This window comes from Oncorhynchus clarkii, chromosome 18 (genome assembly GCF_045791955.1).
Source record: "Oncorhynchus clarkii lewisi isolate Uvic-CL-2024 chromosome 18, UVic_Ocla_1.0, whole genome shotgun sequence".
Taxonomy (NCBI): Eukaryota; Metazoa; Chordata; class Actinopteri; order Salmoniformes; family Salmonidae; genus Oncorhynchus; species Oncorhynchus clarkii.
In genome coordinates, this window is record NC_092164.1 from 41585596 (window position 1) to 41602598 (window position 17003).

At 41.5% G+C, this 17003-nt stretch overlaps 1 pseudogene and 1 gene segment (V, D, J or C); one reads left to right on the forward strand and one right to left on the reverse strand.

The window, feature by feature from the left end:
* The first annotated feature begins 407 nt into the window (after nt 1-407).
* On the forward strand, nt 408-16125 carry LOC139372328 (C-X-C chemokine receptor type 2-like; annotated as a pseudogene).
* Nucleotides 9673-13727, reverse strand: LOC139373899 (Ig kappa-b4 chain C region-like). The segment is given in 3 exon segments: nt 9673-10205; nt 11210-11315; nt 13683-13727. Coding segments are annotated over 3 exon segments (474 nt in total).
* Nucleotides 16126-17003: the final 878 nt, after the last annotated feature.

Genomic DNA, 17003 nt, shown 5'->3' on the forward strand with positions numbered 1-17003 from the left:
CTTGGACAGTGAAACAACCTCAATCAAGAAACAAAGGAGAGAATAAATAGAGGGATATAAGAAGGAAAGTCAATGAAGAGATGAAGGGAGAATGTCGGTAGGCTACATATGAGAACTCATAGTTGCGTCCCACTCTTTATGCAAATGACCAGATATTGTCAATAGCTTCCAAATTAAGATAACATAAGATAGCAGTCATGGTAGATTTATGCTAGAATCAGGTAGGAAATTAGAAGTGCAATCATCCCACTGGGTAGATGTCATTTCAATGTCTGTTCCACATGTGTTCAACATAATTTCATTGAAATTATGTGGAAACGTGGCGTAGTGGTCTAAGGCACTGCATCGCAGTGATTGAGGCGTCATTACAGACCTGGGGTTGATCCCAGGCTGTGTCACAGCTGGCCATGACCGGGAGACCCATGAAGCATCGCACAATTGGGCCAGCGTCTTCCGGGTTAGGTAAGAGTTTGGCCGGCCTGGATTTCCTTGTCCCATCAAGCTCTAGCGACTTCTTGTGGTGGAAAAAGCGCCTGCAAGCTGATCTCGGTTGCCAGCTGGACAGTGTTTCCTCCAACACATTGCTGTGGCTGGCTTCCGAGTTCAGTGAGCAGTGTGTCAAGAAGCAGTGCGGCTTTCCAGGATTGTGTTTCGGAGTACGCATGGCTCTCGACCTTCGCCTCTCCTGAGTCCATAGGGGAGTTGCTGTGATGAGACAACACTGTAACTACCAATTGGGGAGAAAAGGGGGTAAATCTGCAACAACAAAAAACACACACACAGCTCATCAGGAGGAATCTGACCAGAGGCAGTTAACCCACACCTTTCACTTACTATCAATCTATGACATGAGATCAAGAGAAGAGAAAAACTTGTGAGGATTTCATGCACTCTGTTTACTAGTGTAGAGACTGTTTTAACAGTATAATTGTTTTTAGAAACAAATAATTAAATGTCTAAAGTCTACTGTCTTCCAGATATCTCGTAGATCTCTTATCTTTCATCGACCACGGAGCACTTGAACTCCTCCAGCACCCCCAGCATGGACCCCACCCCCCTGGATTCAGGTCGCCTGATTTCAAACATCGTCCTGGGGCTGTGATGTGTGCTGGGCCTCCCTGGTAACATAGCTGTTCTGGTGGTCAAACTGAGCAGCGTGGCCCAATACCCCAACTTTACCCTGTGTCTCATGCTGAACCTGGCGTCCTCCGACATCTTGTACATGGCCACGATACATGTGTGGATCTATACTCTCCTGCCTGGCTGGATTCTGGGCCTCCTGCAAGCTGTCTGTATAGCCTGTACTTTCTATGTATCCATAGGGTAGCCTAGATTTGTTCCTTTGGTGATCTAACCCCCATTCAAGCTTGACCTCTATTGGTAAAATCCATCTTTCCCATGCATGAATAAATTGATTTAGTTTTAATTAATAAATAGATGTTTTATTTCTCTTGCAGTAGGCTACATAGAGGCTACTTCTGCTTTTGTTCAGATGAGCTCCAACTTGTTCAATTACTTCATCACACTTGTTAAGTTGCCTTAAAATCTTGACAGGTATTTTACTATTGAGCACAATGGATAAACACATTAGATGTATGCAACAACATTTCTGCTTAAACAGATAAATACTGTAAAAGGATGCATTTTAAACCTTGCACCACTATGATGCCCAACATTTGTTCAACTATGTCTGTTTCATTCTAAGCCACAACAAGAAGTGAGACATCTTGTCAACACGGCCAAACAAAATGTTTCTGGACCAAATGAAGGTAGAACTTGTGATTTGTCAGATGTAACACATTTGGTACACAGACAGAAAGCGTTATCCTCACCCTAAGCACCATGTCTTTTGGTTCAAAATGAGAGAAAAGGCTGAATCATCAACATAAATTGATGCTGTAAACCATGTATTCAACAGCATAGGCTATATTTCTATATGACAGAGAAACCCTCAACACCTCTGATATGAGGTATGACTGCTATGACTGTCAGTCCTCCCTCCTATCTTTAGTCCCCAGTGTAGATGCAAGGATTGACACACCATGAGATTGACATGATACTGTAGTTTAAAACATATTTTGAAACTATAAACAGTTTTTTGGGGTTATGATAGGATGGTGAAAAGCATGATCTGACGCACACCCCAAAAATGTATATAAAAAAAGAAAGATGTACACTACATACAGTGGGGAGAACAAGTATTTGATACACTGCCAATTTTGCATTTTCTGTCATTTTTATCATAGGTACACTTCAACTGTGAGAGATGGAATCTAAAACAAAAATCCAGAAAATCACATTGTATCATTTTTAAGTAATTAATATCCATTTTATTGTATGACATAAGTATAAGCAACAACTGTTGGTGCAATTATTAGAAAATGGAAGAAGTTCAAGATGACGGTCAATCACCCTCGGTCTGGGGCTCTATGCAAAATCTAACCTCGTGGGGCATCAATGATCATGAGGAAGGTGAGGGATCAGCCCAGAACTACACAGCAGGACCTGGTCAATGACCTGAAGAAAGCTGGGACCACAGTCTCAAAGAAAACCATTAGTAACACACTACGCCGTCATGGATTAAAATCCTGCAGCGCACGCAAGGTCCCCCTGCTCAAGCCAGCGCATGTCCAGGCCCGTCTGAAGTTTGCCAATGACCATCTGGATGTTCCAGAGGAGGAATGGGAGAAGGTCATGTGGTTTGATGAGACAAAAATAGAGCTTTTTGGTCTAAACCCCACTCGCCGTGTTTGGAGGAAGAAGAAGGATGAGTACAACTCCAAGAACACCATCCCAACCGTGAAGCATGGAGGTGGAAACATCATTCTTTGGGGATGCTTTTCTGCAATGGGGACAGGACGACTGCACTGTATTGAGGGGAGGATGGATGGGGCCATGTATCGCAAAATCTTGGCCAACAACCTCCTTCCCTCAGTAAGAGCATTGAAGATGTGTCGTGGCTGGGTCTTCCAGCATGACAACGACGCAAAACACACAGCCAGGGCAACTAAGGAGTGGCTCCGTAAGAAGCATCTCAAGGTCCTGGAGTGGCCTAGCCAGTCTCCAGACCTGAACCCAATAGAAAATCTTTGGAGGGAGCTGAAGGTCCGTATTGCCCAGCGACAGCCCAGAAACCTGAAGGATCTGGAGAAGGTCTGTATGGAGGAGTGGGCCAAAATCCCTGCTGCAGTGTGTGCAAACCCGGTCAAGAACAACAGGAAACGTATGATCTCTATAATTGCAAACAAAGGTTTCTGTACCAAATATTAAGTTCTGCTTTTCTGATGTATCAAATACTTATGTTGTGCAATAAAATACAAATTAATTACTTAAAAATCATACAATGCGATTTTCTGAATTTTTGTTTTAGATTCCGTCTCTTACAGTTGACGTGTACCTATAATAAAAATGACAGACCTCTACATGCTTTGTAAGTAGGAAAACCTGCAAAATCGGAAGTGTATCAAATACTTGTTCTCCCCACTGTATGCTCCCAACAACTGAATGGGTATATAGAGTGTGTAACTTTAATTTTATAAGGATCTGGGGGAGCTTGAACTTAAAACACCCACTCCACACATCACACAAACTGCTATTATGCAGTCTGGTCAGAGGAGGGTGACAGAGCACCACTACTGTCCATCTTGAGAAGGTCTGAAACATACAGAGGCAGTAATTCTACTGTTAAACTTAATTAACCTTCTGAGACTGACAACCACTGTTGATGGACATAAACCACTGTGTACGTGGGCTCATTTATGATATAGTTCTTACATTGTGTGGTTTATGATTTCAGTATTCTCAAACGTAATATACAGTAGGGCTACCTTTGGAAACTGTTGACTTCATTTTTCTGCGTGGTGTATTTGCATGAAATATTGGAGTTTTGCATATCTGTCCTGCCTCATTGGTCCACATACTTTTAAAACCCCAGTGTTGATCAGTGACTGTTCACTCCTTTCAGAGCCACTGACACGCAGCATAATGATGATGTCACTGATTCTACTGCTGGGAACACTGGGGCTCCTTGTTCAGGGTGAGAGACACTTCGACCGACTTTGATTCATGTTTGGTTTAGCTTCAGAATTAAACTTAATTTGTGAATATTGAAGATATCAGCCAAACCCAGATGTGGTTTTATTAATATGTTTCATGATAGAATGTGGAAGATTATCAATGTCTATTTGTTGTGATTAATAATCAGCCTTTCTTCACTTTTGTTTTATTTTTCAGAATCATCAGCAGATATAATTCTGACTCAGTCTCCTAAATCTCAGTCTGTTAGTCCAGGAGAGACTGTCTCTATCAGCTGTACAGCCAGTTCAAGTACTGGTAATGCGCTTAGCTGGTACCTGCAGAAACCTGGAGAAGCTCCTAAACTCCTGGTTTATTCTGGTACAACCCGTCAGTCTGGGATTCCAGGTCGTTTCAGTGGGAGTGGATCTGGTAGTTCATTAACTCATTACACTCTGACCATCAGTGGAGTCCAGGCTGAAGATGCAGGAGATTACTACAGAGACTCCTGTATTCTACAGTACTCTAAACTACAAATAATCTAAATATGAAACTACAATACAATAATGTAATTGGTTAGACTATGGATTATGATACTGCACGTATCTCTCAATATATTAAGCAAACATTTTCAATCTTTGTTTACACACCAGGATACAGAGCTGTAAAAAATATTTTTTTTAGGACATGTTGAACACAATTCTGAATAGGTTTAGATTTTGTGCCCATTTAGGTACACAATAGCATGAAAGTTGAACCTGCCCAAACCCAACTTCCCAACTATTCATGGCCTACTCAACTTCTATACCCCTCCAACTATGAAAGTGAATACAGTCATATTGATTGCATTCAATAAGTACTATTTTGACATTATGAGAGTGTATATCTGTCACAAGTAAATCTAGTTCACGCAGCCATATAAAGACCTGAGAGTGAAGTCCACAATTTGCATGTTATGCAAAGTCCAGCGTGAAGTCTGGTTTCCCCAGCCCTAGTCAGACACACACAGCTGGCCTAGTCCCAGTGGGTTTGAGGATGGGAGATTGTGAGCTGTGGTGGGGTTGAAACTCAGATTTGGATGAGCAGGGTGACACTCCCAGAATAGAGCAGTACCATGGCCAGATGTTCACCTGTTCCCAGAGAGTTCCACTGAGCTTGGAGCACATGGCTTCAGTAATGGTAACATCCAGAGTCATATATTTAGAGACTTAGGCCAACTTTTAGAATTTGTAATATTGTTCTAATTAAGTGATAATGCTTGGGAAGCCGGTGTTTGGAGGATATTTTGGCACTAGTGTTGTTAGGGCCGAGATGAAGTTGAGATAACAATGCTGTGTAACTGTAATATTCAGTTACATAGCATTGTTTAAATATCCCCCATGTAATGTTAATGGGGAGCTACTATGCCTGCTACAGAATGTTGAAGTGTCATGTAAATACATCATAATGCAGAAACCTCAATGTCCTCTCTAATACATGGCTCTGGTAACATCATAAAGACTGGGGAGTCTAGAGAACATGGCTTCAGTATTAGTGACATCATAAAGACTGGGGAGTCTAGATAACATGACTTCAGTATTAGTAACATCATAAAGACTGGGGAGTCTAGAGAACATGACTTCAGTATTAGTAACATCATAAAGACTGGGGAGTCTAGAGAACATGACTTCAGTATTAGTAACATCATAAAGACTGGGGAGTCTAGAGAACATGACTTCAGTATTAGTAACATCATAAAGACTGGGGAGTCTAGAGAACATGGCTTCAGTATTAGTAACATCATAAAGACTGGGGAGTCTAGAGAACATGGCTTCAGTATTAGTAACATCATAAAGACTGGGGAGTCTAGAGAACATGACTTCAGTATTAGTAACATCATAAAGACTGGGGAGTCTAGAGAACATGGCTTCAGTATTAGTAATATCATAAAGACTGGGGAGTCTAGAGAACATGGCTTCAGTATTAGTAATATCATAAAGACTGGGGAGTCTAGAGAACATGACTTCAGTATTAGTAACATCATAAAGACTGGGGAGTCTAGAGAACATGGCTTCAGTATTAGTAATATCATAAAGACTGGGGAGTCTAGAGAACATGGCTTCAGTATTAGTAACATCATAAAGACTGGGGAGTCTAGAGAACATGGCTTCAGTATTAGTAACATCAAAAAGACTGGGGAGTCTAGAGAACATGGCTTCAGTATTAGTAACATCATAAAGACTGGGGAGTCTAGAGAACATGGCTTCAGTATTAGTAATATCATAAAGACTGGGGAGTCTAGAGAACATGGCTTCAGTATTAGTAACATCATAAAGACTGGGGAATCTAGAGAACATGGTTTCAGTATTGGTATCACTGTAGATATCATTTTGACTGGTATTATATTTGGCCCAATCAGCCAAGCTTTCATGGAGAGAGGTTCATTAACTGAAATGTATCAGTAACATTATTTTCCATGGCAGAGCTCTCCATTTCCTATAGTCCACGATCAGCTCCTGTGTCTTGCTCACATTGAGAGAGAGGTTGTTGTCCTGGCACCACACTGCCAAGTCTCTGACATCCTCCCTATAGGCTGCTTCATCGTTGTCGGTGATCAGGCCTACCACTGTTGTGTCGTCATCAAACTTTTGATAGTGTTGAATTCATGCCCGGCCATGTAGTCGTGGGTGAACAGGGAGTATAGAAGGGGACTAAGCACGCACCCCCGAGGTGCCCCAGTGTTGAGGATCAGCGTGGCAGATGTGTTGTTGCCTACTCTTACCACCTGTTTGGCAGTCAGTCAGGAAGTCCAGGATCCAGTAGCAGAGGGAGGTGTTTACTCCCAGGGTGATGAGATTTGTGGGCACTTTGTGGTGATGAATGCTGTGCTGTAGTCAATGAACAGCATTCTCACATAGGTGTTCCCTTTGTCCAGGTGGGAAAGGGCAGTGTGGAGTGCGATTGAGATTGTGTCATCTGGAGTGGATCTAGGGTTTCTGGCATGATCGTGTTGATGTGAGCCATGACCAGCCTATCAAAGCACTTCATGGCTACCGACCTGAGTGCTACAGGGCGGGAATCATTCAGGCAGGTTAACTTCTCTTTCTTGGGCGCAGGGACTATGGGGTCTGTTTGAAACATGTAGGTATTACAGATTCAGCCAGGGAGAGGTTGAAAATGTCAGTGAAGACACTTGGTCCGCGCATGCTTTGAGTACACGTTCTGGTATTCCCTCTAGCCCGCGGCTTTGTGAATGTTAACCTGTCTAAAGGTCTTGCTCACATCGGCTACCGAGAGCGTGATCACACAGTCGTCCAGAATAGCTGGTGCTCTCATGCAAGCTTCAGTGTTGCTTGCCTCGGAGCGAGCATAAAAGGCATTTAGCTCGTCTGGTTCGCTCCCGTCACTGGGCAGCTCACGGCTGGGTTTCCCTTTGTAGTCTGTAATAGTTTTCGAGCCCTGCCACATCCGACAAGCATCAGAGCCGGTGTAGTAGGATTCAATCTTAGTCCTGTATTGACACTTTGCCTGTTTGATGGTTCGTCTGATGGCATAGCAGGATTTCTTATCAGCTTCCGGATGAGTCTCACGGTAGACCTAGCTTTTGAAAATTGCTGACTTTGTTTATCTGTGTGTGTGCACGTGCACGGAGCGTGTATTTGTGTAAATGATGAAAGCTTTGCATAGTTGTCCTGCCTCATTGCTCCACATACTTTTAAAACCCCAGTGTTGATCAGTGACTGTTCACTCCTTTCAGAGCCACTGACACGCAACACAATGATGATGTCACTGATTCTACTGCTGGGAACACTGGGACTCCTTGTTCAGGGTGAGATACACTGACTAACTGTGATTCATGATGGATTTGGCTTCAGAATTAAACTTCATTTGTGAATATTGCAGATAATTTTCTTTATATCTTCTGGTTTTGCCTGATATATTTCATGATAGTATTTGGAAAATAGATATTTGTTGTGATAACCTTACTAATCAGTCATTGTACACTTTTGTTTTATTTTTCAGAATCAGCAGCAGATATAACTCTGACTCAGTCTCCTAAATCTCAGTCTGTTAGTCCAGGAGAGAACTGTCTCTATCAGCTGTACAGCCAGTTCAAGTACGGGTAATAATCTCCACTGGTACCTGCAGAAACCTGGAGAAGCTCCTAAACTCCTGGTTTATACTGGTACAACCCGTCAGTCTGGGATTCCAGGTCGTTTCAGTGGGAGTGGATCTCGTTTTCCTTATACTCATTACACTCTGACCATCAGTGGAGTCCAGGCTGAAGATGCAGCAGATTACTACTGTCAGCAGGGTACCAGCGTTCCATTCACACAGTGTTAGAACACCATACAAAAACCTCCTGCAGCTAAAGATGAACTGCTCTGACTTAACAGCTGCAGAGCTACGGAGTCTTCCGTATTCTAAAGTATTCTAAACTCCAATTCTTCGAAATATGACGCATACTGTACATTTCTCTCAATATATTCTCCAAAAAAATGTAAATCTTTGTAAACACACTGGGACCACTAAGGATACAAAGCTGTAGAAAATGCTTTCTTTTTAAGGACATGTTAAGCAAAATTCAGAATAGGTTTATATTTATGCTTTGACTTCTCTTCATATTGTAAGAAGCACCCATTTCAGCATGCAATAGCATGAATGTTGACCCTGTCCAAACCCAACCATTTATGCCCTACTCAACTTCTATATCTCTCCAATCTTGACAGAACGAATACAGTCATATCGTTTCAATTCAAGAAGAACCACTTTGACATTATCGTGATACAGTATATCTGTCAAAAAATAAATGTAGATCACGTAGCCATATAAAGACCTGAGAGTGAAGTCCCCAACTTGAACGTTATGCAAAGTCCAGCGTGAATTCTGGTTCTCCAGCCCTAGTCAGCTCTAGTCAGACACACACAGCTGCCCCAGTCCCAGAGGGTTTGAGGCTGGGAGATTGTGTTCTGTGGTGTGGCTGAAAGGGATATTTGCATGGGCAGGGTTACTGCAACACTCCCAGAATAGAGCAGCACAGTAGCCAGATGTTCACATGTCCCCAGAGAGTTCCAGTGAGTTTAGAACACATGTCTTCAGTATTAGAAACCTCATGAAGATCCATGTGTTTATAATGTCTTCAGTATTAGTAACATCATGAAGACCAGTAGATTTAGAGCACATGGTTTCAGTATTAGTAACATCATGAAGACCAGTGTGTTTAGAGCACATGGTTTTAGTATTAGTAACATCATGAAGACCAGTGGGTTTATAATATGTCTTTAGTATTAGTAACATCATAAAGACCAGTGGGTTTATAATATGTCTTCAGTATTAGTAACATCATGAAGACCAGTGGGTTTATAATATGTCTTTAGTATTAGTAACATCATGAAGACCAGTGGGTTTATAATATGTCTTCAGTATTAGTGACATCATGAAGACCAGTGAGTTTAGAGCACATGGATTCAGTTTTAGTCGTACTGTAGATATCCTTTTGACTGGTACCAAACTTGGCCCAATCAGCTAAGCGTTCATTGAGAGAGGTTCATTATCTGAAATGTATCAGTAACATTGTGTTTCATGGCAGAGCTCTCCATTCCTTATGAAAACTAAACAAATCATAAAGAAAAATGTCTAATGGTAAACCTCATTAAAGAATGATATCCAGACACACAATTTAACATTTTGAATGTCTTTATTGTCTCAACATGTCAGAAACAACAGCATTATGGTAATAAGGTTCAGAACACATGATATGAAAGCCAAGCAGATCTATTCAGACATGTGTTCTGTTCTTTGTTCCACTATGCTAAAAGCTCCAGCTGGAGGAAGGATTCCCACACAGGATCCAGCTCCAGGCCACACTGGAGTCAAAGGGGGAGCTCATTAATCAGAACACTGGTCTCTCCTCAGTGTCTCAGAGAGAGGAGACTGGGAGCCCTGGGTGGCCTCACAGGTCACAGAGCCCACCTTCTTCCACTGGTCGACAGGGAGGGTCAGGGTGCTGCTCCAGCTGTAGTGGCCATCCTTCTCCAGGACCCCGGGGCTCCCGGTCACCTCCCAGGTGTTGCTGCTGCTGCCGTCCACCTTCCAGCTCAGCTTCCAGTCTGAGGGGAAGCCCTTGTTGGCCAGGCACATGAGAGTGGCCTTCCCCTGCTGCAGCTCCACACTGGAGGGGGGCAGGACTGTCAGGGCGGGACGAACATCACCTAAAAGACAGGTGGGAAGTTATGGAGAGGGGAACTATCAATCAATCATCAGACTGATACGACAATAATGATGCAGCAGTTTTACATCTTAGCTGTAAATTACATTTTTTTTCCATCAGTAGGTTTCTGTTCCTCATACAGACAGTCAGTTTATCACACTTCCCTTTGAGTAGCTACTGAAGCATATTATAACTACATGAGATGACTGAAAATACAATCAACTATCTTCAAAATTGTACTATTTAAAATGTTACTGTAATGGAATCAAACTGCATTTCATTATTAATTATTATGATTATTCTTTTAAAGAACATTTCACAGAATGTATGAACAATTCTTAAATGATTAATTAAATTACAATTGGTTGATAATATGCCTGTGCTGAAGAAATAAATTCCAGTTGACTGTAAACAATGAAATACATTTAATTTAAAAATCACACTAAAACATTTAAGTTTTACATTTTCGAAAAGAAAATGAATAAAGTTACGTGTAATTTACAAGATATTGTATCAAATTGAAAATAAACCTATATTCATATGAACAGCAGAAAAGCTGGACTTCACAAGATAGCAAGTCTTTTCAATAGATAGCAAATAAAACAACAAATGGGATCAAATAAGATACAAAATAGTAAATAGCAAATAGATAGCAAATCTAAGCAATACCTTGCAGCTGAATGCTGAAGGAGTGAATTAAGTTGAATATAACCATCTTACAACAATTATATACATTTAAAATACACATTTAAATAAAATGAATAGTGATATTATTTACGAGACTAGGTCTGTTAACCAAAAATAATAGCTTAATATTTGAGGTTTAACCAAAATATATTTTCACACAAATGGGGACTCTTATGAACAGAATAACTCTTTAACCAAAAACATAACTATGCATAGCATTTATTTCCATTTTAATCTTAGTTTCTTCTCTCACAAGATCATCAGTGCATCTATATGCAAGGTCAGAACATTTTCTATATTAGAGGTAGGTAAACTTACTTCCAACATCCAGTCTAGTGCCTCCACCAAAAGTGTACCACAGTGATACAATCTCATTCAGCGGCCGTACAAAAACCTCTGACACTATAGAGACACTGCTTTTGCTCTTTGTAAAGCCACATTCATCTAAACCACTGATTTCAACAGTATCTCTGTTCCAAATGAATACACACTGTATAACCTTGTTTGATATATTACATCTTGAATAGGCATTTTGATTGAACTAAGTTTACTTTAAGGAAAATAAATGCAAAACAAATTCTCGAAGAATAAATATACATTTTTACCTTCTATTTAAGGGAGTTGTAATATTGTTAAGAAAATGAATTGGGATTTTGATATCAGAGGTCAAGATCAAGAACTGAATACTTACTGCCAACACTCAGTTTGGTCCCTCCACCGAAAGTCCACCACAGTGATAGATTCTGATTGACTGGCTGGACAAAAACCTCCAGACAGACACAGAGGGGAATGATAACAGAGACATGGAACTGATGCCCCCTACTGGTACACTCTGGAACTCCAGTAGACTGGACACATTCACTTTCCCCATTGAACTTTCAACATTTTGAAAATGGCTGGTGGACTATGTTGATGTGCAGTGCCTTCAGAAAGTATTCACACCCTTTGACTTTTTCCACATTTTGTTGTCTAACAGCCTGAATTGAATGGGGACTTTTTAAGATAGTTACAGAGTGTGATGGTATGCTTGTCATCGGCAAGGACTCTGGAGTTTTTTGGAGGGATAAATGGAATGGAGCTAAGCACAGGCACAATCTTAGAGGAAAAGTTGGTTCAGTCTGCTTTCCACCAGATACTGTGAGACAAATTCATCTTTCAGCAGGACAGCAACTTAAAACACAAGACCAAATGTACACTGGAGTTCCTTACCAAGACGACATTGAATGTTTCTGAGTTGCCTTTAAGTAGTTACAGTTTTGAACTTAGATCGTTGACAAAAAAATTGACAATTAAATCCATTGGAAACCCATCTTGTTACACAACAAAATGTGGGAAAAGTCAAAAGTCCAATTTTTTACATTATTATGAATAAAAATATCTGCCAGCGGCATTTTGCGGAAGAGTCACACTGTCTGGAACATTCTCCCTAGTAAGTGGGACCTGCTCCATGTGTACATCTGTACATGATTTGTGGCAAATCTGTTTCAATCATGTCTTTGGTCACTTTCACGTGGGTCAAACAAAAACACCCTAATGATTGGCAGGCAATAGAGCCTCCCACAACGCAGGCGATGGCTGCAAGTTGCAACTGGTGAGGAGAAACTGCAGAAACTTGCAGTCAACTACAGTCAAAACTTCATGACCTTTGATCACATGGTTTTTGTAAAGTTCATGCAGTTGTTATGTAGGCTCAAGTCAGAATATGAGAACATATGAGAACTCATGGTTGCTTCCCACTCTTTATGCAAATGACCAGATATTGTCAATAGCTTCCAAATTAAGATAACATAAGATAGCAGTCATGGTAGATTTATGCTAGATTTATCTGTGTCAGGTAGGAAATTTGAAGTGCAATCATCCCACTGGGCAGATGTCATTTCAATGTCTGTTCCACATGTGTTCAACATAATTTCATTGAAATGACGTGGAAACGTGGCGTAGCGGTCTAAGGCACTGCATCGCAGTGATTGAGGCGTCATTACAGACCTGAGGTTGATCCCAGGCTGTGTCACAGCTGGCCATGACCGGGAGACCCATGAAGCATGGCACAATTGGGCCAGCGTCTTCCGGGTTAGGTAAGAGTTTGGCCGGCCTGGATTTCCTTGTCCCATCAAGCTCTAGCGACTTCTTGTGGTGGAAAAAGCGCCTGCAAGCTGATCTCGGTTGCCAGCTGGACAGTGTTTCCTCCAACACATTGCTGTGGCTGGCTTCCGAGTTCAGTGAGCAGTGTGTCAAGAAGCAGTGCGGCTTTCCAGGATTGTGTTTCGGAGGACGCATGGCTCTCGACCTTCGCCTCTCCTGAGTCCATAGGGGAGTTGCTGTGATGAGACAAGACTGTAACTACCAATTGGGGAGAAAAGGGGGTAAATCTGCAACAAAAAAACACACACACAGCTCATCAGGAGGAATCTGACCAGAAGCAGTTAACCCACACATTTCACATATTATCACTCTATGACATGAGCTCAAGAGAAGATAAAAACTTGTGAGGATTTCATGCACTCTGTTTACTAGTGTAGAGACTGTTTTAACAGTATTCATTTTTTTAGAAACAAATAATGAAATGTCTGAAGTCTACTGTCTTCCAGATATCTCTTAGATCTCTTATCTTTCATTGACCACGGAGCACCTGAACTCCTCCAGCACATCCAGCATGGACCCCACCTCCCTGGATTCAGGCCGCCTGATTTCCTGGGGCTGTCCTGGGGCTGTGCTGTGTGCTGGGCCTCCCTGGTAACATAGCTGTTCTGGTGGTCAAACTGCGCAGCTAGTCCCAACACCCCAACTTTACCGTGTGTCTCATGCTGAACCTGGCGTCCTCCGACATCTTGTACATGGCCACGATACATGTGTGTATCTATACTCTCCTGCTCTGATCTGACGCACACCCCAAAATGTTTCAATAGGTGCTGACTAATGGAAAATGGAAAGTAAACTGGATAAAAATAAATAAAGTTGAACACTACATATGCTCCTGAGAACTGAATGGGTATATGTGTAACTTTCATTTCATACGGATCTGGGGGAGCTTGTACAGAGCACCACTATTGTCCATCTTGAGAAGGTCTGAAAAATACAGAGGCAGTAATTCTACTGTTAAACTTAAATGACCTTCTGAGCCTGAAAACCACTGTTGATGGACATAAACCACTGTGTACGTGGGCTCATTTATGATATAGTTGTTACCTTGTGTGGTTTATGATTTCAGTATTCTCAAATGTAATATACAGTAGGCCTACCTTGGGAAACTGTTGACTTCTTTTGTATGTGTGGTGTATTTGCGTAAAATATTGGGGTTTTGCATATCTGTCCTGCCTCATTGCTCCACATACTTTTAAAACCCCAGTGTTGATCAGTGACTGTTCACTCCTTTCAGAGCCACTGACACGCAGCATAATGATGATGTCACTGATTCTACTGCTGGGGACACTGGGGCTCCTTGTTCAGGGTGAGAGACACGTTGACTAACTTGGATTCATGATGGTTTTGGCTTCAGATTTAAACTTTGTGAAATTTAAAGGTTTTAATAAAAAACAATCTGGTTTTGCCTGATATGTTTCATGTTATAATGTGTAAGATTATCAATGTCTATTTGTTGTGATTAATAATCAACCTTTCTTTACTTTTGTTTATGTTTCAGACTCATCAGCAGATATAATTCTGACTCAGTCTCCTAAATCTCAGTCTGTTAGTCCAGGAGAGACTGTCTCTATCAGCTGTACAGCCAGTTCAAGTACGGGTAATAATCTCCAGTGGTACCTGCAGACACCTGGAGAAGCTCCTAAACTCCTGGTTTATCATGGTACAAACCGCCAGTCTGGGATTCCAGGTCGTTTCAGTGGGAGTGGATCTGGTAGTTCAAACACTCATTACACTCTGACCATCAGTGGAGTCCAGGCTGAAGATGCAGGAGATTACTACTGTCAGCAGGGTTCCAGCTATCCGTTCACACAGTGTTAGAGCGTCATACAAAAACCTCCCTCAGCTAAAGAGGAACTGCTCTGACTCAACAGCTGCAGAGTTACGGCGCCCCTCCCGTATTCTAAAGTGATTTAAAGACCAATTATTTGAAAAATGACGCATACTGTACATATCTCTCATTACATTCTCCAAAAATGTTTAATCTTTGTAAACACACTGGGACCAATAAGGATACAGAGCTGTAGAAAATGCTTTCTTTTGAAGGACATGTTAAGCAAAGTTAAGAACAGGTTTACATTTACGCTTCGATTTCTCTTCATATTGTAAGAAGAACTCATTTCAGTACACAACAGCATGAGTGTTGACCCCGTCTGAACCAAACTATTCATGCCCTACTCAACTTCTATACGCCTCCAAACTTGAATGAGTGAATACAGTCATATCATTTGCATTCAAGAAATACTACTTTGACATCATTATGATACAGTATATCACATGGTTTCAGTATTACTAACATCATGAAGACCAGTGAGTTTAGAGCACTTGGCTTCAGTATTAGTAACATTATGAAGACCAGTGAGTTTAGAGCACTTGGCTTCAGTATTAGTAACATCATGAAGACCAGTGAGTTTAGAGCACTTGGCTTCAGTATTAGTAACATCATGAAGATCAGTGAGTTTAGAGTACATTTATTCAGTATTAGTAACATGATGAAGACCAGTGAGTTTAGAGCACATGGTTTCAATATTAGTAACATCATGAAGACCAGTGAGTTTAGAGTACATGGCCTCAGTATTAGTATCACTGTAGATATCCTTTTGACTGGTATTATATTTGGCCCAATTAGCTAAGCGTTCATTCCGAGAGGTTCATTAACTGAAATGTATCAGTAACATTATTTTTCACGATACCTCTCGATACCTACTCTCCTGGGCGACTGGACTCTGCAAGCTAGCCACCATCACTCCAGGTGCTCTACCTGCAGATGTGGAACCGGCTGGGACGCAAGGGGGAGGTTGCACTGCTCCTGGCCCTGTAGGGGCTTGCATGCGGCCTGACTGGCCCCGCTGTGACGACTCGCGAAATGGGCAATGAGTGCTGCCAAGACACGCGCTGGGGTTCATGATCCCATTCTCTGTGCTGGTCACATCCTACTGCTGCCTCCACGGACTGGTGAACCAAGTTGACGCAGCAGATCACAAGTGTTGTGGTTGCATTCTACATCCTCCGCATCCCTGTGATCCATAAGCGTGGTGGACATTGCCGGAGTGGTGCTGTGTCTGTCTGAAGTCGGTCTCTGCAGATTTGACTAAAGGGATGTGGCAGGCATGCCAACCCATAACTCTAACTCTCACCCTACCCATAACCAAACCCCTTATCCCTAACAGTAACAAATTAATAATTTCTTAGGGCTGTGATCCCGCGTATGGGATCGATATGACAACAGCCAGCTAAAGTGCAGGGCGCCAAATTCAAAACAACAGAAATCCCATCATTAAAATTCCTCAAACATAGAAGTATTTCACACCATTTTAAAGATGCACTTCTTGTTAATCCCACCACAGTGTCCGATTTCAAATAGGCTTTACAGTGAAAGCACCACAAATGATTATGTTAGGTCAGAGCCAAGTCACAGAAAAACACAGCCATTTTTCCAGCCAAAGAGAAGAGTCACTAAAATCAGAAATAGAGATACAATTAATCACTAACCTTTGATGATCTTCATCAGATGACACTCATAGGACTTCATGCTACACAATACATGTATGTTTTGTTCGATGAAGTTCATATTTATATAAACAAATCTCAGTAGACATTGGCGCGTTATGTTTAGAAGTTCCAAAAACATCCGGTGATTTTGCAGAGAGCCACATGAATTTCCAGAAATCCTCAAAATAGACATTGATAAAAGACACAAGTGTTATTCACAGAATTAAAGATAGCCTTCTCCTTAATGCAACCGCTGTGTCAGATAAAAAAAAAAACGTTACGGGAAAAGCACACCATGCAATAATCTGAGTACGGCGCTCAGAGACCAAACAAGCCAAAAAGATATCCGGCATATTGTGGGGTCAACATAAGTCAGAAATAGCATTATAAATATTAATTTACCTTTGATGATCTTCATCAGAATGCACTCCCAGGAATCCCAGTTCCACAATAAATGTTTGATTTGTTCGATAAAGTTTAT